This window comes from Bos javanicus, chromosome 8 (assembly GCF_032452875.1).
Source record: "Bos javanicus breed banteng chromosome 8, ARS-OSU_banteng_1.0, whole genome shotgun sequence".
NCBI lineage: Eukaryota > Metazoa > Chordata > Mammalia > Artiodactyla > Bovidae > Bos > Bos javanicus.
The window spans coordinates 11,487,309-11,512,962 of record NC_083875.1 but is presented as its reverse complement, the minus strand read 5'-3'; the positions used below and the strand labels follow the sequence as shown (position 1 = coordinate 11,512,962).

Here is a 25,654-nt window from a genome sequence, read left to right as displayed (position 1 = left end):
ACAAAATGTCTAGAATAGACAGATTTATAGAGAAAGGAGGTTAGCGGTAGCCTAAGTCTGGTGAAATAGAAGAAAGATGGGTGACTGCTAAAATGTATGGGCTTTCTTTTGGGACCAATGAACATATTACAAAATTGATTGTGGTGATGGCTTCACAATGTTGTGAAGAGAATAAGAACCATTGAATTGTACACTTTAAGTGGGCGAATTGTATTACAAGTGTTTGTGGGAAACCTATATACCCCATTTTTAGCTCATATTTTCGACTCAAACTGAATCTGTGTGTTCCTCCCACCTCCATCCACTCCCTCCATATTGAAAGAATTGCTCCTTCTCTGATGTTTTTCTGTTGATGCTTTCAGAAACCTCTTCTGCACCTTCTACCTCGAGCCAGTCAACTCCTATCAATTCTTCTTAATATATCTAGAATTTGGTCCTCACCATCCTTTTCTATTTGTAAAAAAAAAAAAAATTATTTTGTTGCTCTGGGTCTTTTTGCAGCATGTGGGATCTTTAATTGCAATATGTGAGATCTAGTTCCCTAACCAGGGATCCAACCCAGACCCCCTGCATTGGGAACGCAGAGTTTTAGCCGCTGGACACCAGGGAGGGCCCTCATTGTCCATGTCTAAAGCTATTTCCTTTCTCCACAACCCTGTTCTCTCTCCTGGATCACTACAATTGCCTCTTACCTTAGATTCTATTTGCCAGACACATCTACTGCCTTTTCATACCACTAAGTTAATTATGCATTATGGATTCAACATACGAATCTGGGAAGGAGGCACAAAAATTCAGATGCTAGCACCAGCGATGTGACTTCAGGCAATGTACCTAAACTGGCTGTGCCTCTATGGCTCCAACTACACACTCATAATTATAACAGCCGTAACCACCTCACAGAGCAATGACAAAAGCCAAATCAGATAACACGTAAAGCTGCCTTCATTTAGCTTATACTATGCACATGTAAGGGTTTATTTTTATTGATGATGATCATCCAAGATGATGGTCAGCACTGATTGGCCACAAATAACTGGCTGGCTTAAGGAAGCATGGTTATTCAAGCAAATTATCCTTTTTTTTTAAATTGGAGTATAATTGCTTTTCAATATTGTAATAGTTTCTGATGTACAACAAAGTGAATCAGCTATAGGTATACATATATCCCCTCCCTCTTGAACCTTCCTCCCACCCCCGCATCCCACCCCTTCAGATCATTGCAGATCACCAAACTGGGCTCCCGCTGCTGTATAGCAGCATCCCACTAGCTCCCCGTTTTACACATAATAGCATATGTATGTCAGTGCTACTCTCTCAGTTCGTCTCTCCTGCTGCTGCTGCTGCTAAGTCGCTTCAGTAGTGTCTGACTCTGTGCGACCCCATAGATGGCAGCCCACCAGACTCCCTTGTCCCTGGGATTCTCCAGGCAAGAACACTGGAGTAGGTTGCCATTTCCTTCTCCAATGCACAAAAGTGAAAAGTGAAAGTGAAGTCGCTCAGTCGTGTCCGACTCTTAGCGACCCCATGGACTGCAGCCTACCAGGGTCCTCTGTCCATGGGATTGTCCAGGCAAGAGTACTGGAGTGGGTTGCCATTGCCTTCTCCCAGTTCGTCTCTAAGCTCCCCTCTTATCCTCATCACAGGGAAATTACAAGGGTTTTAGGAACTCTGTCCCAGGAACCAGTGCCAAGACCAAGTGAGCACATTTCACAATGTCACTCGAACACAGAAATCATTGGTGAGCTTTGAACTCTTTCAGTGTCCCTCAAGGGGTAGGTGTCAGGAGGAAGAGAGGAAATGGAGTCAGCTGTCATCTCGTAACATTTGGCTTTAAAGAGGAGTCACGTGGGACAGTAACTGGAAGTATGACCAAGAAAATTATGTTCTTAAGCCTTGCCAGGATTTTAAAGTTCTAACTTAAGACTTGACTCCTTTCATTAAACATTTTACTCAACATTTATCAGGTCCTACTACACGGTAAGGAAACACAACTGAATATGATCAAGGTCCTAGATGACAAACAACTAGCTGTGTACAGTTGACCTGCATCTGTGGGCCTTTGAATTTCTGGAGTCTGCAGTTCAACCAACCATGTGTGAAAAATATTCCCCCCAAATCCAGAACATTTCAAAAGGCAAAACTTGAATCTGCCCAAACCAGCGACTACTGTTGACCCTTGAACAACACGGCTTTGAACCGTGCAGATCCACTTACACACCAATTTTTTTCAATATATACTACAGTACTACACAACCCAAGGTTGGTTAAATTTCCAGAAGTGGAACTTCAAATATGGAGGGCTCACTGTCAAGTTCACTTCTAATTTTTTAGTTCAAGGAGGGTTGGCATCCCTAACCCCCAAGATGTTCAAGGGTCAACTGTATTTACATAGCATTTACATTGGATTAGGTGTTATAGGTAACCTAGAGATGATTTATAATATCTGGGAGGATGTGTGTAGGTTACATACAAATACTACGCCATTTAATATAACCTACTTGAGCATTCTTGGATTTTGGTCTCCATGGGAGATCCTAGAACTAATTCCCTATGGATACCGAGGGATGACTGTATATACAGTTCCTGAGCAGGAGAGACAGTTGTGTGTGTGACATTAAGGTGTAAGAGAGCCCTTACTAGCATTCTTCTTCGTAGAATTTCTAAAACCTTTACAGGCTTGGGGGCTTCCTCTGTGGCTCAGTAGTAAAGAATCCGACTGCAGTGCAGGAGATGTAAGAGATGTGGGTTCAATCTCTGGGTCAGGAAGGTGCCCTGGAGGAGGGCATGGCAACTCATTCAAGTATTCTTGCCTGGAGAATCCCATGGACAGAGGAGCCTGGCGGGCTAGGGTTGCAAAGCCATAGTGTTGCAAAGAGTCGGACACAACTGAAGCGACTTAGCAAGCAAACAAGCATACAGGTTTTGAGGTCGAAAAAAATCAGAGCTGGAAGGGAACTCAGAGACCATCTAACACAGTCCTTTCATCTTACAAATGTAAGAATTTGGGTCCCAAAGAGGCTACATAGCTTGCCCAAGGACATACATCTAGTAAGTGGCAGATTCAGAAATAAATCCCCTATCTTCTGTTTCCCAACTCAGGGAATTTTCCACTACTCCATGCCAGATCATACACACAAGTGTCCACTTCTTGCATTTCTAATTTCATATAGCTGAACTATTACTTTAAATGGTAATGTTAATGAATTCCATGAGTCAGCGCTTATTTTCATATTCTGCCAATTAATCGTGGTTTGGGGGTAATTCACTCCAAGGCCTTGAATTGAAAAATGCAGCGTCAGCTGTTTGTTTTTTTTTAAGGTAATTCACTCCAAAACTTGGACCAAGGACACCTAATGTCGTTCAGAGTTAGCTGGATTTGTCTCCAAATGTCCTTGAATTAAAAATCTACAGTCCTGTTTGTTTTTCCCCACAGCACAGCTACAGGGAGCAACTGTGACATTGGGTGGGGGAGGGAAGGGGGTCCACAGAATCTGGAGAGGTGGGTGCACTGGGGAACAGGAGGCTCAGGGTGAGGTAGCCCTGCTGTAACCTGGTGGGCGATGTGCCGAAGCAACTGTTTTGGGAGTTGCCCTTTCTTTGTAACTGCAGCTAGAGATGACAGTAGAATTTCTGTGATTTCTGACCCTGGACTCCCCTTCTGCAATCTGGACTGGTCTCTTACCATCTGGAAAATATCACTTTCATTTGGAAACCAGGAACATCTTCTACTTCATCTAGAACTAGTTACTTTCCCAGCCAGGAGCACAAGGAAGTCAAGGAGAAACAGGAAAGAAAAAAAAAAAAAATCATTCAATTATACAAAACAGCCATCTTTATGCCCAAGGCACTTGGTAATTGGATTAACCTTCAGGGGCCTCTGCCATCCAACCTGATCTCTTGAGCTCGTCAGAAGAGGCAAAGACTAGACCTGTGGCCTTGAGCAAGTAATGTCATCACTAAGCATAAGAGCTGGAAAACCTTTCTGAGCTCATGTAGTTTATTATTATAGACATGGAAGGCAGACTGAGAGAAATGAAACATCCTACATTACTTATATTTGTGGGGGTGCCTGCCTTCTCCCCTTGCTCTCATGCCTCCTCACCTGTCAAATTAGGAGGTTGAACAGATGACTTTTGATACCCTTCCCAACTCTGACATTCAATGCTGCCTGACAGGTGAGGTGGTCAGGCAGCCTTGGGCATCACCCAGGAAATAGACCTTCAGAATCTTGGGTCCAAACCAGACCTACTAAATGAGAATCTGAGTTTAAACCAAATCCCCAGGTGATTCCTATGCACGTTAGAGTCGGCTTTAGAATAATCTGGTTGATTTGACCCCGCTGCTGCTGCTGCTAAGTCGCTTCAGTCATGTCCGACTCTGTGTGACCACATGGACAGCCTCCTACCAGGCTCCTCTGTCCCTGGGATTCTTCAGGCAAGAACACTGGAGTGGGTTGCCATTTCCTTCTCCAATGCATGAAAGTGAAAAGTGAAAGTGAAGTCGCTCAGTCATGTCCGACTCTTGGCGACCTCATGGACTGCAGCCCACCAGGCTCCTCTGTCCATGGGATTTTCCAGGCAAGAGTACTGGAGTGGGGTGCCATTGCCTTCTCTGATTTGACCCTAGAGGGTGTATTCTTCCTGGAAGGCTTTCAAATGTGTCATTCTCTTGTTGGCCTGCAGATGTCACCAGAGAGCTAACAGTGGGCTTTCTAGAGTGGCGGGAACTACAGAAAGTTTTTATTCCCATTTCTCCTGTCTGTTCTGCCCTTCAAGTTCCTGTACACTCTGGCCTGTTACTCAGTAAAGCTGGAGAAATGGGCTGCAAAATGTATTTTGAAGCTGTTCACATCACAGACACTTCATTGTCTGCCCTTCCAGAAAAGAATTGGACCTAGAGGCCCTTCTGTCTCATGAGCAGACTCCCATAGAGTGAATTTCTAAAAAACCCAAATTCTGTGTTTCCTTGACAACGCAGATAAATCTGTGGCGGATACCCTGACAATATGGTACTATAATGAACTATACTTATTTTGGTCCCAGAATTTATTTATTAAGGTATTCGTCTTGTCTCGATCAATTCTTAAAATTTTAAATTATAATGACCATCTTTCCAGTAAACCAAAGGTCAAAGTCTTCCATGTTATTATATAAATATTAGTCCCTTGGACTTCAAGGAGATCAAACCAGTCAATCCTAAAGGAAATGAACCCTGAGTATTCATTGGAATGATTGAGGCTGAAGATGAAGCTCCAAAACTTTCCACCTTAATGCAAAGAGCCAACTCATTGGAGAAGACTGATGCTGGGGAAGACTGAAGGCAGAAGGAGAAGGAGGCGACAGAGGGTGAGATGGTTGGATAGCATCTCAATGAACATGAATTTGAGCAAACTCGGGGAGATAGTGGAGGACAGGGAAGCCTGCAGTACTACAGTCCACGGGGCTGCAAAGAGTCAGACACAACTTAGCGACTGAACAAAAACAATTTGCATAACCCTTTAGATTTTTTAAACCCTTTTAATATATTCTCGAAAAATATTTGTAACATAAGGCATGTAGGATACTCTGAGTTATAGGTGATGGTCCTGAAGCTGGAAGTTCATCTAATAACTTGTGAAAATAAGACTTGGATCCAGGTGGCACTGGTGGTAAAGAATCTGCCTGCACTGCAGGAGACCTGGGTTCAATTCCTGGGTTGGGAAGATCTCCTGGAGAAGGAAATGGAAACTCACTCCAGTATTCTAGCCTGAGAAATCATATGGACAGAGGAGCCTGACCGGCTACAGTTCATGAGATCGCAAAGAGCCAGACACGACTTAGGGAGTCAAAATACTTGACAAAGTATCTTTAGACTTTAGACCTCAGGCACCCTACTCCAGTACTGTTGCCCGGAAAATCCCATGGATGGAGGAGCCTGGTAGGCTGCAGTCCATGGGGTTACTAAGAGTCGGACACGACTGAGCGACTTCACTTTCACTTTCCACTTTCATGCATTGGAGAAGGAAATGGCAACCCACTCCAGTGTTCTTGCCTGGAGAACCCCAGGGACGGGGAGCCTGGTGGGCTGCCATCTATGGGGTCGCACAGAGTCGGACACGACTGAAGCAACTTAGCAGCAGCAACAGCAGCACAAGTCTGTGCTCCTTGAGAAAAAGACAGCCCATGAGGTCAGCCTGCACTGGCCTAGGCTCTCTGCTGAAACTTGATGAGGTGAGGAGACAGAAATTGGAGGTTGAGAAGGCCAAGGTGGCTGGAATTTGCTGGGCACAGCATCTGAGACTAGGGAGCCACGTAAAGAAAGTTCCAGAAAAGTGCACAGGGTTCCCTCATGTTGTCTGCTGAATCTGTGTGAACCCTGGGAGGCTGGGTAGAACAATTTCTGAGGAAAGCACTGAGAGCAGAGCTCATAGTGAGCTGGGAATTGTTCAAGTTCCCTCCAGCTAGGGTGGGAGGTCCCCATGTAGGGCAGGGGTCCCCAGTCCCCCGGGCCATGGACGGATACTGGCGGGTGGCTGCCAGGAACCAGGCCGCACAGCTGGAGGTGAGCGGTGGGTGAGCGAGTGAAGCTTCATCTGTTTTTACAGCGGGTCCCCATTGCTCCGGTTACCGCCTGAGCTCCACCTCCTATTAGCTCAGCAGAGGCGTCAGATTCTCATAGGCGCTCAAAGTGTACTGTGAACTATGCAAGGCGGGGATATGGGTTGCATGTTCCTTGTGAGAATCGAATGCTTGACAATCTGAGGTGGCGCTGAGGTGGTGGTGTTAGCAATAGGGAGCGGCTGCCACTGCCTCACCCCCAGATGAGATCATCCAGTTGCAGGGAAACAAGCTCAGGGCTCCCACTGATTCTGCATGATGGTGAGCTGTATATATTTCATTATATATCACAAGATAATAATAATACAAATAAAGTGCGCAATAAAGGTCATGCACTAGAATCCTCCTGAAACCTCCTCCCCCCAGTCTGTGGAAAAATTGATCCCTTCCACAAAACTGATCCCTGGTGCTGAAAAGATTGGAGACCACTACCCTAGGGGACTAAGAGTCCTCCTGGAAAGCTCCTTAGCCTGTTCTCACTGGGGGGTGAGCTGGTGAAGAGGATTCAGTGACAAAGCTTCCCTCAGTCAGAACTCAACTCAGCTCCCAGAATCGAAAGGTGGAGGAGCAGAGAAAAGGAGGGATGGGAAAGGTGTTCCGTGGAGGGCTGAAGGGAGAGCTGTTCCAAGAAGAGAAAGACAGGTGCTTCACACAGCTGACATCTCATAGAAATGTCAGAATAACCGTCAGGAAACAATGAGGCTGAAGAAGCCCCCAGGTGACTGTGGTGGAGAGTGCCGTAACTTCTTTTGTGACTCAAACCCACCACAGCTGTTGGCTTGACTACAACCCATGTAGGCACCATGGGTTCTCGGGTATTTGAGACCAGGGAAACCTGGGGCCTTGTAGACATTCGAGGGGAGGAGTTCCCTTCTCCACATAGCCTGAACATAGAGTGGGAGCCACAGTTCTTTGGGGGTGGGTATCACCTGGCTTTTTAGAGGAGGAAACCACGCCTCTGGTGTGTTTCCAGAAAGTCTACTTTTTGATCTCCTTTGGCAAATTATTAGGGCCCACGGCCAGCCTGGGGCCATGAGGTTCTCCCGGAGGTGCAGCTATGAGCATGTGACCGGGACTACCCAATGACCCAGGTCACCCCACACACTGCCCGGTCCTGGGCCTGGGGGCTCCTGCTTCTCACTGGGGGGTTCAGACCTTGGGTGGTCTTCTTCTGTGTTAATGGAACTCTGGATGAAAGCACATCCCCAAGTAAGAATTCAGTTGTGTTTGACTCTCTGTGACCCCACTCGGCTCCTCTGTCCATGGAATTCTCCAGGCAAGAATACTGGAGTGGGTTGCCAGTTCCTACTCCAGGGGATCTTCTTGTCCCAGGGATCGAACTTGGATCTCCTGCATTACAGGGAGGTTCTTTACTGTCTGTGCCAACAGCTCTGGAGAAGTGAGAAATTGACAGGTGGACTTTCTTTTAGGAATACAAAAGCAATTCTCTTATAAGCTGGGTCTTGATTATCATTCTTTTGCTTGAGACCCTTTCCTTAGGTTACCTAATAGGTAACTTAAGACTTCATATGCCATCAAGTTCTTGGTCTAGACTATGTTTATCGTCCTCTGGAAGTATTAAGGCAGCTTCTCATAAGCTGTCCATTCTACCAATTCCTGCTGAAAAATGATCAGACCTATCCAATTTTTGCCCGCCCCCTTCCCATGCTCACTGGGTTTTCATGAGAAAAAATGTGAGGGAAACTTGTTAGCATCATATTTTCAGCTTTATTGAAATTCTTACAAAAGGTCTAATGTATTTTAGGCCTGGCCTAATTTCCTTTAGTCCCTGAAATACAGGATCATGGCTATTTCCACGTCCCTTTAAGTAGGAATGTAAACTAGTAGACTTTGCTTTTAAAGTTCAAACACATATCACCATGGTTTTTCATTGATGTAAAGCAAGACTTATGTTTTCCCGAATGAAAAGACCAGGTAAGAAAGTTACATGGGTCTTCATTGGGATAACTGGATTCTTTGTCAGAACAAACTTAGGGATTTATTTCACTTAATGTGACATTCTTCCACCTTGAGTATTTTCTTTTTTTAAAATGCAAACTTTGCGATGTACTGAGCTATGTAGTAAAGAGTGCCGTGTTCATATATGCATACATGTATTGGCTCTGGGAAAAGATGCATGAGTACATGCATGTTATGTAAACATAGCAGATAATAAGCATATTATAAGCAAAGAACAACCAATAGCATGTACTGGTTTAGTTGTCAGCCAGGAGCTTTGCTGGTCTCATCCCCAGAGGGTCCCAGCCCTCGCGTTCCCCAGGCAGGCGACGCCCACCACGTAGGACAGGTGACTGTGATCTGAGGCGTGTCTGAGTCTGTGACTCCCCCAAGGTCTCTGGGCCTATGCTCACTTGCTACCATGAAGCTCCCCAGGCCTAGAACACAGAAATGCCCAGCATGACCTGCTCCTCATGTCAAAAGCAGACTCTGATCTCCCCATCACTAGGAAAGGGGTGCAGACTGAGGGCTCCCAGAGGCCCACAGCCTCTTCTTCCCCTAGATGTAGTAGGGAATCCGCATTTCCTTCCAGTCTTATAGGCTCCATCAGGACATGTGCTTTCTTGACCACAGGATGACACCCAAAGAGGCCTGGAAGGTTCTGTATCATCGCCTCCAGATAGCTCTGAGACACAGGCAACGTGGCTTTAATCCTGATTGCCAGATGACTGAGGGTTGGCCTTGGTTTAGCCCAGATAGCTCCCATGTCACCCTCTAAATCCATCCTCCTATGTGGATGGCTGCCTTGGAAGCCAGTCACATCCAACCTTGAACTTATACCCTATGGGATTTGGAGTATGTAATCTTTTAGTCAACTTGTGCTGCACCCCAGCTTCTTGCTTGAGTCTAAGCAAAGACATAATGAGAGTTCAGGTCGAAACAATGGTCTCATTCTCCATCTGACTGATAGGCTAGGTGAATGGGTCAGTCGAGTGCTACCTGGAGGTCAAGTGGTACCCAAGCCAGCATGACTTGCAGGAGTGCTGCAAAGTGATACATGAATTGAGCACCCAAGATATTATGTAGCACACATGGCAGTCACTCAGTAAATGTTCCTTTCACTTGCCTTCTTGGAATCCAGACTGGTTCCTGCAGAAGGCTGGCATCTCCCTCTCACTCCTAGAGCCGCCCCTCCTCTATGTCACTTTCCCAAACTAACAAACGCTGTGCAGAGGCAGAGGAAAGAGGGGAAGGTGAATCACTCAGTATCGTCTCTTGCTGGTCAAAACTCTTGGCCTGAGGTTTGGGAATGATCTGCAGAGTAATCGACCTGGGATGCCTCCTACCCATCTTCACTGCTGCATTGGTCGCCAGGATCCATCTGTAACTCACAGACCACAGAGAACATGGACAGGTAGCCTTGAGGGCACGGTGTTTAGAAGACTCTGGAAAAAGGCGATCCAGTCGACCAGGGCTCCATGCAGGAACCGTGGTGGAAGGGAGAGACAGGCAGTGGATCCCAGAGTTGTGCTTTGGAATAGATGTCCAAGAGGAGGAGGGTGACAGGTCACCGTGGTCCTGGGATGGAAATTACAGAGGTCTGGGGGTGCTAGGCTGGGCATGGAGGGCAGAGGCGTGGCCAGGGGATCCCCGAGCATTGCCCCCACCCCAGGAATGCAGGAAGGAGGCTCAGCAGCTGGGCCCGGACCTCGGGCTGTGCCCACTGTTAGTGTCTCTTGCACGTCACGCCAGCATCCTCAGCGTGCCCGCAGTTTGTCACCCCCCACTTGGAGAAGCTGCAGCGGAAGATGCTCTCCTCGGTGCCCTTGCAGGCGACATCGTCCATCCAAATTCTCCCTGTGCCTGTGGAGACAAGTGGACACGATGTCTTAGCAGAGGTGCAGGAGTGCAGGACAGACGGGAGCACGCTGTCTGTCCCGAGCTCTGCTGTCAATTCTCTAACCGAGTGGTTCCCCCTGCCTTCTCCACTCCACCAAGACCAACACGTCTTCTCTAGGCTCAGTTTCTTGAAAGCAGAATAAAAATAATGGACAGTGAGGATGGGTTTCCCTGGTGGCTCAGTGGTAAAGAACCCACCTGCCAATGCAGGAGATGTACGAGTCGTGGGTTCAATCCCTGGGTCAGGAAGATTCCCTAGAGGAGGAAATAGCAACCCACCCCAGTAGTCTTGCCTGAAGAATCCCATGGATAGAGGAGTCTGGTCGGCTACAATCCATGGGGTCACAAAGAGTCAGACACAAATTATCGACTAAACAATAACCATGCTGGTATTCACTGAGCAGCTCCTATGTGTCAGGCTTCTTAAACATATGATCTTCGTCCATTCTCACCGTGGTGCTGTGAGATGGGCATGAATAACCCTTTTTCTAGACGGAAAAACTAAGGTTCAGAAAGCAATTGGTGCAAGGTTGCTCAGCTTGTAAGTGGCAGAGTCTGAACTCAAGCCCAAGTCTTGCTGCCTCTCAGGCCCACACTTTATACAAGATGCTTAACAGCTTTTGAGATTTTGGCCATGCCACATAACCTGTGGGCTCTTAGTTCCCTGACCAGGGGTCAAACCTGTGCCCCCTGCAGTGGAAGCACAGAGTCTTAGCCACTAGACCACAAGGGAAGTCCCCTCTGTTGAGATGTATCTTACAGCCTTTGCTGCTGAATATTCAGACAAGACATCATCAGAGGGACAATGTCAGAAAGATCTAACTCAGACAGATCCAGCACCCCATAACCAAATATCTCAGTGTCAACATCACCTCCAGTATTTTGAAATTTAAAGCTGATAGTCTCACACAATGAGTGTCAAACAGTGGTCCTTGGAATGACAGCAGATCTCAGAAATTAACAATATCACCAGACATATATGTTATGACAGGCGGAAGCATCCGTAAGCATAAGCTAGGTTACAGTTCAGTAACAAACTAGGCCAGTTCCCAGAATACAAGGTCCCTAAGACAATCCAGCTGAGTTTTGCCCACCTGTTCACCTTGCCCTGTTCACTCAGCTCTTAGGAGGACCAACCTGATGGTCTGAAGGTGCCCATACAGGGAGCCTTTAGTTGGTTTTCCCAGGATTATACCCGAGTCTCAAGACACACAGACTTGGCACTGAGGTCTTCAATGAACGTCAAGGGAATAGGTCAGCTGGGTGAGGCTTCAAGGGAGTGGAGAGGGCTTGTCTGGGGTCAGAGAGGTCAGCGGGGAGGGGAGAAGTCACCTGGAGCCCCCACTGATGAACTGGCAGGGCCATCAACCATGTTCTGGTGGGTTCTCTGGGCTGATGGCCAAGCCACATCTTTAATGGTGGGAGCTCACTCGGGAGCCCTCTGGAATGCTGCCTGAGCTTCAGGGCTCCCATCGCCCATGGAGTCATTAGGTTAGAGCTTCGCTACTCAAAGTGTGATCCTAGATCAGTAGCATCAGAGTTTGTTAAAAATACACAGCCTCATGCCCTGCCCAGGACCTACTGAACCAGAATCTACATTTGAACCAAGTGGTCCTGCATTGAAGTTTGAGAAGCACTGCTACTGCTGCTGCTAAGTCACTTCGGTCGTGTCCAACTCTGTGCCACCCCATAGACGGCAGCCCACCAGGCTCCCCTGTCCCTGGGATTCTCCAGGCAACAACACTGGAGTGGGTTGCCATTTCCTTCTTCAATGCATGAAAGTGAAAAGTGAAAGGGAAGTCACTCAGTCGTGTCCGACCCTTAGCGACCCCATGGACTGCAGCCTACCAGGCTCCTCCGTCCATGGGATTTTCCAGGAAGAGTACTGGAGTGGCGTGCCATCGCCTTCTCTGGTACAGCAGAAATAGGGCTTTACAACAAGTAGGACAAATCTCAAGTCTCAGCCCATCCAGGAGGACCATTTCTGTTGTAAAAGTGGGAGGGGATTCCCAGGACGTGAGACTTTTGGTGCTGAAGCTAAGTAAACTGAGAACCTACTGGGTAAACTTACTTGTTACGTTCAAGAGCTGGTACCAAAAATCATGGGGTTGAAGGTCAGAAACTGCGTTCCAATATTACCATGTCAATCTGGGCAGGTTAAACGAGGTAATTGTCGTTTAGTCGCTATGTAGTATCCAACTCTTTGCAACCTCATGGACTGTAGCCCACCAGGCTCCTCTATTCATGGGATTGCCCAGGCAAGAATACTGGAGTAGGTTGCCATTTCCTTCTCCAGGGGATCTTCCTGACCGAGGGATTGAACCCAAGTCTCTTGCCTTCACAGGCAGATTCTTCACTGCTGAACCACAAAGGAAGCCCAAACGAAGTAATAGTTCCTATATTTTAAAGGGCTTTGAAATGCACCAAAACCCTACATGAAAGGCAGTTCAGGGATCCTAGCATCTGATCCTAGCACCATGCCTCCTTGTCCCGTCACTCGGCAGCTAGACAACCTCTCCTTTTAGAGGAATTGTCGAGTATTGTTGTTGTTTAGTTGTTAAATCATGTCCGACTCTTTGAGTATTAAAATCCTTAAAACCTGTCACTCACCCTTGGACTGCACGGGAAAGAGCATCCAGGGAACAACTAAACCATTTTGCTGCCCAGTAAGAAGCTCCAATATTTTGGCCACCGATATAAAGAGCCAACTCTTTGGAAAAGACTCTGATGCAGGGGAAGATTGACAACAGGAGGAGAAGCGGGCGGCTGAGGATGAGATGGTTAGATAGCATCACTGACTCCATGGACATGAGTTTAAGCAAGCTCCAGGAGATGGTGAAGGACAGGGAAGCCTGGCATGCTGCAGTCCATGGGGTGACAAAGAGTTGGGCATGACTGAGCGACTGAACAACAACAAATTGATTACAAGGACTTAGTGATTTGGACATATTTTTGTTATGCTGAGATATTCGGTATCTGCTCAAGGGATTGCCGAGCAGTGAACTAGGGGACAGAGCTGGGAGGAGAGATCTCTTTCTGCTGTCCTTGTTAATGTTATTTGTTCATCACAGCCTCTTCCCTGGCCGGATACAGTGTGCCTCTTACACAATAAGCCCTTTGAGGCTGAGCAAAAATTCTCAGATTAAATGTCTCCTGGAAAACACATCAGTTTACAAATTACCCAGGAAAAGGTTGCAGACCCAAGAGCTCCGTGGGATTAGTCACACCCAAAACAAATAAAGCAGCAAATGAAGGAGACTGACAAATACAAAACAGGCCCAAGGTTACCAGTCCTAATGCGTACACAGGATCACGAAACTCCAAACTCTAGTTGGGGTTTGGCTAGGGAGTTCTAGCTAATGTTCAGTCATGGAAGAGCTAATAAAATGAGGACTGCTGCTGCTGCTGCTAAGTCGATTCAGTCGTGTCCAACTCTGTGCGACCCCAGAGACGGCAGCCCACCAGGCTCCTCTGTCCCTGGGATTCTCCAGGCAAGAACACTGGAGTGGGTTGCCATTTCCTTCTCCAATGCATGAAAGTGAAAAGTGAAAGTGAAGTCACTCAGTTGTGTCTGACTCTTCGCGACCCCATGGACTGCAGCCCACCAGGCTCCTCTGTCCATGAGATTTTCCTGGCAAGAGTACTGGGGTGGGGTGCCATTGCCTTCTCCGAAAATGAGGACAGGGTTGTTAAATCAGCAATGCTCATATCTGCAGTTATTGGGACATCACTAAAGGGGCCAATGAACTTGCAGATCATCTCTGCTCCCCACATGTCAGAGAGGCTAGAACTCTCATGAATCCAGGTACCAATCATTGTGTCAGTTGACATCCATGAGAGCTAACACCTGACACTCATTGTGTGGCCTGAGCACCAGGAGGTCAGTATCACCCAGGAGCTCATCAGCAATGGCAGAGTCTTGCGCCCAGTGGAACCTGAACCTGGGTTTGATTCCTGCATCGGGAAGATCCCCTGGAGGAGGGCACGCAACCCACTCTAATATTCTTGCCTGGAGAATCCCATGGACAGAAGAGCCTGGTGGGCTACAGTCACAAAGAGTCGGACGCAACTGAAGCGGCTAACACACTGTATCTTAACAGCATCTCCACCAGTCAGCATGCCTTCGAGTCTGAGAGCCCTTCTCTAGATTAGGTCTTCTCCTCCATGCTGGTTCTCTCTGTGAACTCCATAACAAGCCCCATTAGGAAGCAGGAAGGGGGTTCTCTGTTCCCCCACTTTAGAGTCAGAAAACTGAAGCTATACGATGAGGTTTATCTTATGGAGGCAAAACTGGGACCAGAGGCCAGGTCTTCTGACACTTGGAGCCTTAGGGGCTGTTGGAATGTGAGGGGATGGTTGGGATGAGTAAGCAGAGATTTTATTTTATTCTCATCATTCATTCATTCAAGAAATACTTAAGCATCTACTCCATGCTCAGTGCTATTCTGGGTGTTTGGGCTACATGAGTGAACAGAAAATGATTTTTTAAAAAACCCACTGCTGCTAAGAATATAAATTGGTGGAGAATAGAATGGAGGTTTCTCAAAAAACGAAAAACAGAATTACCATATGATTTAGCAATCCCATTTCCAGGTACATATCCACAAGAAACAAAAACTAATTCAAGAAGATACATGCACCCCAATGTTCACAGCAGCACTGTAATTATACAGTCGCCAAGATAGGAGAGCAACCGAAGTGTTCATCAACAGAGGAGTGGATCAAGAAGATGCGGTATATATTAGATATACGATGGGATACTACTCAGCCACAGAAAAGAACAAAACTTTGCTATTTGCAGCAACATGAATGAACTTGGAGGGCGTTACTCTAAGCAAAATAAGTCAGAAAAGTCAAATACTTTATGATATCACGTATAGGAGGAATCTAAGATAACACCACAAACTAACAACTATACCACAAAATGCATATGTACAGAAAACAAATGAGTGGGTACCAGTGAAGGGGAAGGGGCACCCCACTCCAGTGTTCTTGCCTGAAGAATCCCATGGATGGAGGAGCCTGGTAGGCTGCAGTCCATGGGGTCGCACAGAGTCGGACACCACTGAAGTGACTTCGTAGTAGTAGTGTAGTGAAGGGGAAGGGGCAACACATGGATGGGGAACTGGGAGGTACAAACAACTGGGGGTCAGATAGGCTACAAAGATGTATTGTACAACATGGGGACTATAGCCAATATTCTGTTATAACTGTAAAGGGAAAGTCACCTTTAAAAATAGTACAAAAACAAAACAAGAAAAAACAAAAAATCTCTGCTTCATGGAACTAACATTTGAGCTGCTTCATGTTTATTTAGAGTAATATTAATAGAAGGAATGAGTTACACTGACCCCTAAGGGCTGCCATCAGAGCACCACACAGAGGCAGGCAGGACAGCTATCAAATAGATATTTAAGAGAAAGAAAAACTGAGGCCCCAGAAAGGTTAGCAGACCTGTCTCACAACTATTACGGGAGGAGGAGATAGTGACCTCTGATGTCCAGCCAGTCTAGTCCCTGTTCCTTACAGAAGCACATATACACTGCACTTTATGGATCACTAAGAGGTGGCAAACCAAATTCAGCCCACTTCTTGCTTTTGTAAATAAAGTTTTATTGGAACATCTACCTTGTAGACTGCAGTTACTTTCGTCTGTAGTTACTCTGGTGCTACAACTGCAGAGTTGAATAGTTGTGAGACGGACCATCTAGCCCACAAAGCCTAAAATATTTACTTCTGGCTGGCCCTTTAATATTTGCTGACCCTTGCACTAAGCTACCTCCCAGTATTTAAATTTGATCTTAAGGAAAAAAAGAGCAAAAATGCTAATAATAATATAATTAGAATGGACATTCTCAATCCATCCATCCCCCCCACCTACAAATCCACCTGCATTTGTACCCATCCTCACCTCCTTTGTCTGTCTGCATGTTTCACCGATTTTCTCAGTGGGTCCAGGACCAGTTCCCTGGGTGCTGCCCTGGTCTCACGCCCTCCATCTCTTTCTGGACCCTGTTCCAGCCATCACTTCCATCTTCTCCAACTGCACTCCCTCCCTCTCCAACAGCTCTTGGACCAATTTAAAATTAAAAAAAAAAAAATCATCTCCAAGTCTTTCTCACTTGGGTCTTTCCTTGTTTTTTTTTTCCCAGGGACACTGATCATTTAATTATTGAGCCCTGGCCAGGAAAAGTTTTATGGTGCCAAACCACCAAGAGCATGCCAGGCTCGGCAGTTTCTTGTATGGCTTGGGGAGGATGCAGATTCTGCAGGCACAAAAGTTTCTTCCTTCCTTCTCTCCTTGCACTCTCCTCCGGTTCCTCCTTCCTCCCTCCCACTTTCAGTTCAGTTCAGTTGCTCAGTTGTGTCCGACTCTTTGCGACCCCATGGACTGCAGCACGCCAGGCTTCCCTGTCCATCACCAACTCCCGGAGTTTGCTCAAACTCATGTCCATCGAATCAGTGATGCCATTCAACCATCTCATCCTGTCGTCCCCTTCTCCTCCTGCCTTCAATCTTTCCCAGCATCAGGGTCTTTCTAATGAGTCAGTTCTTCCCATCAGGTGGCCAAAGTATTGGAGCCACTTTATGCAGTACCTATCACTCACTGGAAAGGACTCTGACTGGGCAAGCTTGAAGGCAGGAGGAGAAGGGGATGACAGAGGATGATATGGTTGAATGGCATCATCGGCTCATTGGACATGTATTTGAGCAAACTCCAGGAGATAGTGAAGGACAAGGAAGCCTGGAATGCTGTCCTTGGGGTTGCAAAGAGTCAAACACGACTTTGCGACTGAACAACAGCAAATAAACTGAAAAGGAATTAACTAGGTGAAGAGGAGGGAAAGGTATTGCAAACCTGAGGAAGAGCAGGCGATAGGACACAGAGATCGAAAACAGCTGTATGAGCTCAGAGCTCACATCTGGGTGCATGTGGCTGAAGGATGCTCCGCTGAGGAGTGAGGCACTTTAGGACAGACCTTGCTGCACTAAGCTGAGAAACCAGACTTGATCCTGAGAGCAGTAAACACCCACTGGGCGTTGGGCAGGGGAGTGACAAGCAGGAGACCGTTTTAGAAAGAGCCCTGGTAGGCAGGAAGAGGAAGGCCTGGAAGAGGAGGTGGGGAGCAGGGCGTCCGGGAAAGAGCTCCAGGAGGGTGCCCCACCTCCTCCCAACAAGCAGCCAATGACTGCACCTGGGCCTGCGCTGTGCTATTGCTTGCCATACACGATCTCATTTTTCATTTGCCATCCTCCTGCAAAAGTGGGAGGGCTGAAGCCTGGGGAGGTGAGGAAGTCTGCTCCAGGACACCAACCAGTAAGTGGCAGATATGGGATGCTAGCTAGGCTCTGACCTACAGCCTGAGCTCCGAGCCACTGCTCTACCCAGCCTGAGTGCCTAAGGCAAGAACGGTGAGAACAAAGAGGAGGGGACGGAGTCAAGGGCCCAAGAGGTCGACACGGGTAGAATCTGTAGGACCCAGGGACTCAACAGAGGAGGGACAGGGGAGTGGGTGAGGGGAAGGGGAGGGACAGGTCTGCAGTCCTGCCTGGAAGGACAGAAAGCATATCTGTAAGAGAAACAGAGACTATGGAAGGCGGGGCTGAGGCCGGGAGCCTGGGGGACTCCGTGAGGCTGAGGGTGAGCCGACTGGGGTCAGGAGTCTGGGCACCTCTCTGAAGGGAATCTGTGGTCAGAGGGGCATCTGGACCTGAGGCGCAACCTGCCCTCTGCCAGGAGAGGTGGGCATCCCCCGCCCCGCCCCGCCCCACAGTTGGCAGGGCAGGCGAGCCCTTTGCATGCTGTTTAGAATCTGTGAACATATACGCCTCCCCCTAAACTGAACATGCTGAGGTCAGAGACTATGTTGTCAGAGACAACTCCACATCCCTGCGCTGAGCCTAGTGCCTGCCCATGGAAGGAGCCAGAAGCTGCTCTGGGAAGAAGGAAGTGCAGCTGGGACAGGAGGCCCCATTTCCCTCTGTGGACCTGTGAGTAACACCTGGCCTGCCTACCTGCCCAGGTCTCAAATATCACATGACCTAAGTTACTGGACAATGATGGGGAGGTCAGGCCACAGTTCACCTTTAGGGCTTCCCTGGTGGCTCAGACAGTAAAGAGTCTGCCTGCAGCACGGCAGACCCAGGTTCAAACCCTGGGTCGGGAAGATCCCCTGGAGAAGGAAATGGCAACCCACTCCAGTATTCTTGCCTGGAAAATCCCATGAACAGAGGAGCCTGGCAGGCTACAGTCAATGGGGTTGCAAAGAGTCAGACACAACTGAGCCACTTCATATTCATATTTAATGGTGCAAATCTGATGCAAATATAGAATCGAGTCTGGATTTCCACCGCCTGATTTAAAGACTCCAGTGGCATTAATATACGATATTTTTATATATGTGGAATCTAGAAGAATTGTATAGATGATCCTATTGAAAGCAGAAATAAAGATACAGATGTAATGAACAAACGTATGAATACAAAGAAGGAAAGAGGAGTAGGTAGGAGGAATTGGGAGATTATGACTGACATATATAAGGGCTTCCCATGTGGCACCAGTGGTAAAGAACCTGCCTGACAATGCAGGAGATGTAAGACTTGCAGGTTCGATCCCTGGATCAGGAAAATCCCCTGGAGGAGAGCATGGCAATCTGCTCTAGTGTTCCTGCCTGGAGAATCTCATGAACAGAGGATTGTCCTGGACTGGTGGGCTACAGTCTGTAGGTCTCAAAAAGTTGGACGAGACTGAAGTGACTTAGCATGAGTGACATATATATGACTATTGATACTATACATAAAATAGATAATTAATGAGAACCTACTGCATAGCATAGGGAACTCTACTCAATGCTCTGTGGTGACCTAAATGGGAAGGAAATCCAAAAAAGGGGGGATATATGTATATGTATTGGAAAAAGCAATGGCACCCCACTCCAGTACTCTTGCCTAGGAAATCCCATGGATGGAGGAGCCTGGTAGGCTACAGTCCATGGGGTCGCGAAGAGTTGAACACGACTGAGCGACTTCACTTTCACTTTTCACTTTCATGCATTGGAGAAGGAAATGGCAACCCACTCCAGTGTTCTTGCCTGGAGAATCCCAGGGACGGGGAGCCTAGTGGGCTGCCGTCTATGGGACTGCATAGCGTTGGACATGACTGAAGCGACTTAGCAGCAGCAGCAGCAGAAATCGATACAACATTGTAAAGCCACTACACTCTGGTAAAAATTAATTTTAAAAAGGCTTGAGTGACAATTGTAGGGCTTCCCCTCATGCCGTAGGATACAAACATCAAGGAAGGATCTCCTGCATTGCAGGCAGATTCCTTACCGTCTGAGCAATAAGGGAAACCAGATATGTTCCAGTGTCTCCTAGTTTTTATTCTATGGGAACTCGAATTTGTATCTTACTTTTGTGTGAAAATTGTATAAATGTTAATTATGTTGAATTGGTTTCACAGTGCTTTTCAGATCTATCATATCCTTCTACTTCTCTGAATATTTGTTCTATTCATTTTTGAGAGGTTGATATTGAAACTCCAACTAAACATATTAATTTATCTACTTTAAAAAATAAAGTAGAACTATATATAACCTGGTTCTGTATTTTCCAAGTCTTCTGTAAAAGTGTTATCAGACTTTCATAATTAAAGAAAACATTTTTTTTTAAATCAAGGGAGGATGGAAGAGTTTTAGGCTAACCCTTCCTATGACAGTCAAGTGGCCTAGTGCGGCTTTTCTAAAAGAATGTATGACTTTTCCCCCTAAAACGTCTTGCTTCCACATATTAGGGAGAAGTCCTCATCAGAGCCGAAAATGGGAAAGTGAAGACTGATTGCCCACTTCTGTTTCGCCTGCAAACAAAGATGGCAGCTTTCCTTGCAGAAAACAGGCTGAGACCCAGGGCACAGCTTCAGGTGGGGGGAAGCTCTCGCCCCCGGTGGGCTGTCGTCTGTGGAGCTGGACCCTTTGAACTCCCTGCGCACTGGGCCTTTCAGTCCAGAGGCCAGGATGCTGGGGTCAATCGGCTGCTCTCCACCAGCTGTCACAACAGATTTCACAAGAGCGCTTCAGTGAGCGCGATTGTCTTCATGGGCCCAGACTGGGCGGCTTGTAAACAAGAGATGTTTATTTCTCACAGATCCGGGGGATGCGAGTCCAAGGTCAGAGTGCCTGTGTGCTCGGATGCTGAGGTTCTAGGCAGAGCCCCCTTCAGACTAGGAGGCTCCTGTGTGTCCTCACGGAAGCGGGCAGAGCACCCTTAGGTTTCTTTACTAAGGTTCCATTATGAGAGCTCCACTTGTGACCTGGACACCCCCTCAAAGGCCCCACCTCCTAATACCATCACATTGGGGGTCAGGATTTCGACATATGAATATGTTGTTGTTCAGTCACGCAGTCGTGTCTGACTCTTTGCAGCCCCATGGACTAGAGCCCACCAGGCTCCTCTGTCCATGGGATTCTCCAGACAAGAATACTGGAGTGGGCTGCCATTTCCTTCTCCAGGGGATCTTTCTGACCCAGGGATGGAACCTGTGTCTCCTGCATTGCTGGCGGATTCTCCACCACTGAGCCACCAGGGAAGCCCATATGGATTTGGCTGGGGAGGAATGGGGTAGGGGGACACAGACACTCAGTCCACAACAGTGGAGGCCAGCAGGAGACAAAAAAGAGAAAGGGGGTCCAATTCGAGGGAAGGAAGGAATGTTCTAACGGTCAGAACTGTCTGGAGACGGATGGCTGGAGGCTGCGGGCCCCCCAGGGTGGGAAGGACCCAGGTGGAGGCCGGGTGGCACTCGGCAGGACTGCCGTCGAGGGAACCCCGGATGGGAGGGCAGGCCTAGGACTCGGGTCCCTCGCCCCACGTCCTCCTCTGGTGGGCACCCTACCTTGTCCGAACTGAGCGGTTCGGTGCACGTCCTCCGCGCCGGGGAAACCCAGCATGCGGCACACCACGTCCCCGTCCTTTTTGTCCCAGCCGTCGTCGCACACGGTGCCCCAGCGCCGCTCGTGGTACACCTCCACGCGGCCCTGGTGCGGGCCCGAGCCGTTCACCAGCCGCACCATCACCGCCTCCACGCCACCTGCCAGGAGCAACGCAGGGTCACGGTCACTCCCCCGAGCCTGGACACAGCAGTGCCCCCCAGGAACCCTCCCCGGCTCCTCATCACCACCCGGCGTGGGGAGGACGCTGGGGCTCCAGTGAAGGCCAAGCAGGCAGCCAGCAGAAACCATGGTGTCACCCCTGCCCTTCTCTCCACCTTTTTTAATACTTTTTTTTTTCAGAGTAGTTTTAAGTTCATAGCAAAACTGAAAAGCAGGAACAGTGCTGGCTTTGGCAGTGCATGCGCTGAAACTGGAACGATACAGGGAAGACTAGCAAGGATGACATGTGAATTCATGAAGCATTCTATAATTTTTTTTTTACAGCTACAATAGAAATCTAATACAAATTTCTGCATGGATTGCATAAATTCTTGCTAATTGCTGATCATTATTTAATCACTTTATTCAAGATCAAGGTGAAATCCAAATTTAGTAATTATAGCACTAAATAAAAATGTGAGAACTGGCTTTTCCCTTTACATTTGGTGATGCTAGATATCCTATGAAATGAAAAAAGGAAAAACTTAAAAAAGAAAGAGGGTAGAGACACCCCCCACCTCCAACATGGATAGCTTCCTCCCCAACTATCAACACCTGCCTCCAGAATGGTACATTTTTTATAATCTATGAACACACAGAGACATGTCGTAACCACCCAGAGTGAAGAGTTTACACCAGGGTTCACTCTTGGTATTGTCCATTCTATGGTCTGGACAAATGTATAATATGTATTCACCAACATCAGTTCAGTTCAGTCGCTCAGTCGTGTCCGACTCTGCGACCCCATGAAATGCAGCACGCCGGGCCTCCCTGTCTATCACCAACTCCTGGAGTTAACCCAGACTCACGTCCATCAAGTCAGTGATGCCATCCAGCCATCTCATCCTCTGTCATCCCCTTCTCCTCCTGCCCCCAATCCCTCCCAGCATCAGAGTCTTTTCCAATGAGTCAACTCTTTGCATCAGGTGGCCAAAGTACTGGAGTTTCAGCTTTAGCACCATTCCTTCCAAAGAAATCCCAGGGCTGATCTCCTTCAGAATGGACTGGTTGGATCTCCTTGCAGTCCAAGGGACTCTCAAGAGTCTTCTCCAATACCACAGTTCAAAAGCATCAATTCTTTGGCGCTCAGCCTTCTTCACAGTCCAACTCTCACATCCATACATGACCACAGGAAAAACCATAGCCTTGACTAGACGAACCTTTGTTGGCAAAGTAATGTCTCTGCTTTTGAATATGCTATCTAGGTTGGTCATAACTTTCCTTCCAAGGAGTAAGCGTCTTTTAATTTCATGGCTGCAGTCACCATCTGCAGTGATTTTGGAGCCCAGAAAAATAAAGTCTGACACTGTTTCCACTGTTTCCCCATCTATTTCCCATGAAGTGATGGGACCGGATGCCATGATCTTTGTTTTCTGAATGTTGAGCTTTAAGCCAACTTTTTCACTCTCCACTTTCACTTTCATCAAGAGGCTTTTTAGTTCCTCTTCACTTTCTGCCATAAGGGTGGTGTCATCTGTATTTACCAACATAGTATCCTACAGAATGGTTTCACTACCTAAAAACTCCTCTGTGCTCCATCCCTTCATCCCAACCCCCACCCCTTAGCCCCTGGCAAACACTGATCTTTTTCCTGTCTCCATAGCTTTGCCTTTCCTATAATGCCATACAGTTGGGATCATACAGTATGTAGCCTTTTCAGATTGGCTTCTTTCATGTAGTAATATGCATTTAAGGCTCCTTTTTCCATGGCTGGATAGCTCATTTCTTTCTAGCACCAAATAATGTTCCATTGTCTGGATGTACTATGGTTTAACTATCATTCACCCAATGAAGGGCATCTTGGAAGGAATTATGAATAAGGCTGCTACAAACATTCATGTTCGGGTTTCTGTATAGACATAAGTTTTCAATTCATTTGGGTAAATACCAATAAGGAGGATTGCTGGGGTGTCTCCTGGTGGCTCAGCTGGTAAAGAATCTCCTGCCAGTGCAAGAGATGAAAGAGATGCGGGTTCGATCCCTGGGTCAGGAAGATCCTCTGGAGAAGGGAATGGCAACCCACTCCAGTATTCTTGCCTGGAAAGTCCCAAGGACAGAGGAGCCTGGTGGGCTATAGTTCATACAGGTCACCAAGAGTCGGACATGACTGAGCAACTGAGCACTCATGCATCCGTCATCCCTGACTATTCTTTGCACATGAGTTTATAAACTCCAGCCAGGTTATCAGAAGAGGCTGAGAATGAGCAAGAGAGCAGAGACTCCTCCAGATGGAAAACAATGAGCACAGCGGGACTCAGAGGCCAGGTCTGAGACAGAGACACCACCCAGGAGCCGTCATGACAAGCCAACCTGGAGCCAGCAGCCACAAACACAGCCTGGCCCGGACTGGGCGTCTGGCCCTGGCGTGTTGGCTGAGGCTGAAATGTCAGTCTTGATTTCTCCCAGACCTGCCTCGCCTCTGTCAGCACCCTGTCACCGTGGGCCGTGGGCCACGCCAGGCCAGGAGGCTGCCAATGGCAGTCTCCGTGTGGGGTCATCAGTAAAGGGAGAGTGGCAGGAGGAGGCTGTGCATCCCAGAGCAGGCGAGGCTGAGTTCAAGGTCCAAATAACAGGAAGAAGTGTGGTGCGGTACAGGCAGCCCAGCTGACGTTCAGAGATGCCCCCTTATCCTCCGCTCTGGCTAGCCTCGCTCACTGTACTCACTTCTTCATCTTGCCAAATAAGTGACTGACCATCTGTTAGGAGCCTGGTCCTGTTGTAGGAGCGATGGATAGATCCGTGAACAAAGTCTCTGCCCTCATGGACTATATTGTAGTGGAGGAGACTAGTCACAGAGCTGGGAAACAAATTCAAATATAACTATGGCCACGTAGTGATGGTGCAGAGACAAGAACAGAAACACAGGAAGGGAATGGAGCATGGAGGGCGCCAGTGTGGCTGGGGACACAAGGAAAGGAGTGGAGGGTGGGGGCCACCGTCTTAGACGGGGAGACAGGGAAGGGAATGGAGGGTCAGGTGGCACCATCTTGGATGGGGAGACAAGGAAGAGAATGGAGCATGGAGGCACCATCTTGGAGACAGAGAAGGGGATGAGTAGAAGGTGCCATCATAGACAAGAAGACAAGGAAGGGAATGGAGCTTGAGGGGGTGCCATTTCAGATGGGGAGACAAGGAAGACCTTGAGTGGGGACCTGAAAGAGCTGAGGGAGAACACGGACCCCTGTATCTTAGGAAAAAAGCTGCTCTGTACTCTGGCCTAACATTTTCACGTCCTTTAAATCTCAAGCTTGGATGTCACATCTCCCAAAAAAAGCCTCCTGTGGTCACCCATTCCCATCCAAGACCCCTGCTGCGGACATATCTTATCACTTCATGTAACAGTTGCCTGTTGACTCTTTAGGACACTGGGAGAATTCTGAGGCCAGGTCACATAGCCTGATACAGGGCCTGGTACTTAGACGTGCCCAGGCTGGGCCCAGTGAAAGCAGGCATAAATGAATACACTCAGATAGCATGTACCCCGGAGGGCAGGTCCTGTCTAGTGGACACAGCCAGTGACTTTGTTGGGAGCCTGAATGGAGAGTCAGCATCATGGCTACCAATGTTTCCAACACCCTCCTTATTACACCTTCGTGTCTTCTACTCACTCCCCACACTGACTTCTTCTTTCGGTAGGATGACCCCAGGGCTCTGGACCCAGAACTCAAGCTGTTGGTTCGATGACCATACATTCTACATGAGAAAATAAGGATGTGGTCTGACATGTGATTATAGTGAGTGCTGAAGGAAATCTGGAAAGTGTCACTTGGATGCTGAAATGTTAGAGCTCCCAGGAGGCTTCAATGTATATGGAAGTGGCAAAAGAATATTTGGAAACAGGACAACTTCAAAACATTGGAAGCATACGGTAACCATAATTATGGGGCTCAGAACATCAAGTTCAAGACTGTTTCTGCCCCATGCTCCCCACACGCCAAGCAAGGTCACAGCCCCCATCAGTCTCAGGGATGTGTGTGTCCCCCAACCCACACACACCCAGACACCAGACACGAGTTGATTCAAGCACTGAAGCCTGTCCCTTGTCACTTG

General features: G+C 47.8%; 1 protein-coding gene and 1 pseudogene across 1 annotated transcript in view; one reads left to right on the top strand and one right to left on the bottom strand.

The window, feature by feature from the left end:
• Window positions 1-8,304: 8,304 nt before the first annotated feature.
• The window catches only part of SCARA5 (scavenger receptor class A member 5), a 133,427-nt gene continuing 116,077 nt past the window's right edge, over window positions 8,305-25,654 (bottom strand). The window contains exons 8-9 of the mRNA XM_061425063.1: window positions 21,349-21,543; window positions 8,305-10,421 (exon numbers count right to left, since the gene is read on the bottom strand). Of these exons, the coding sequence (XP_061281047.1) occupies window positions 10,285-10,421; window positions 21,349-21,543 (332 nt within the window). The 3' untranslated portion in view covers window positions 8,305-10,284. The remainder of the gene's footprint in view (window positions 10,422-21,348; window positions 21,544-25,654) is intronic.
• On the top strand, window positions 21,786-21,879 carry LOC133253530 (U6 spliceosomal RNA; annotated as a pseudogene).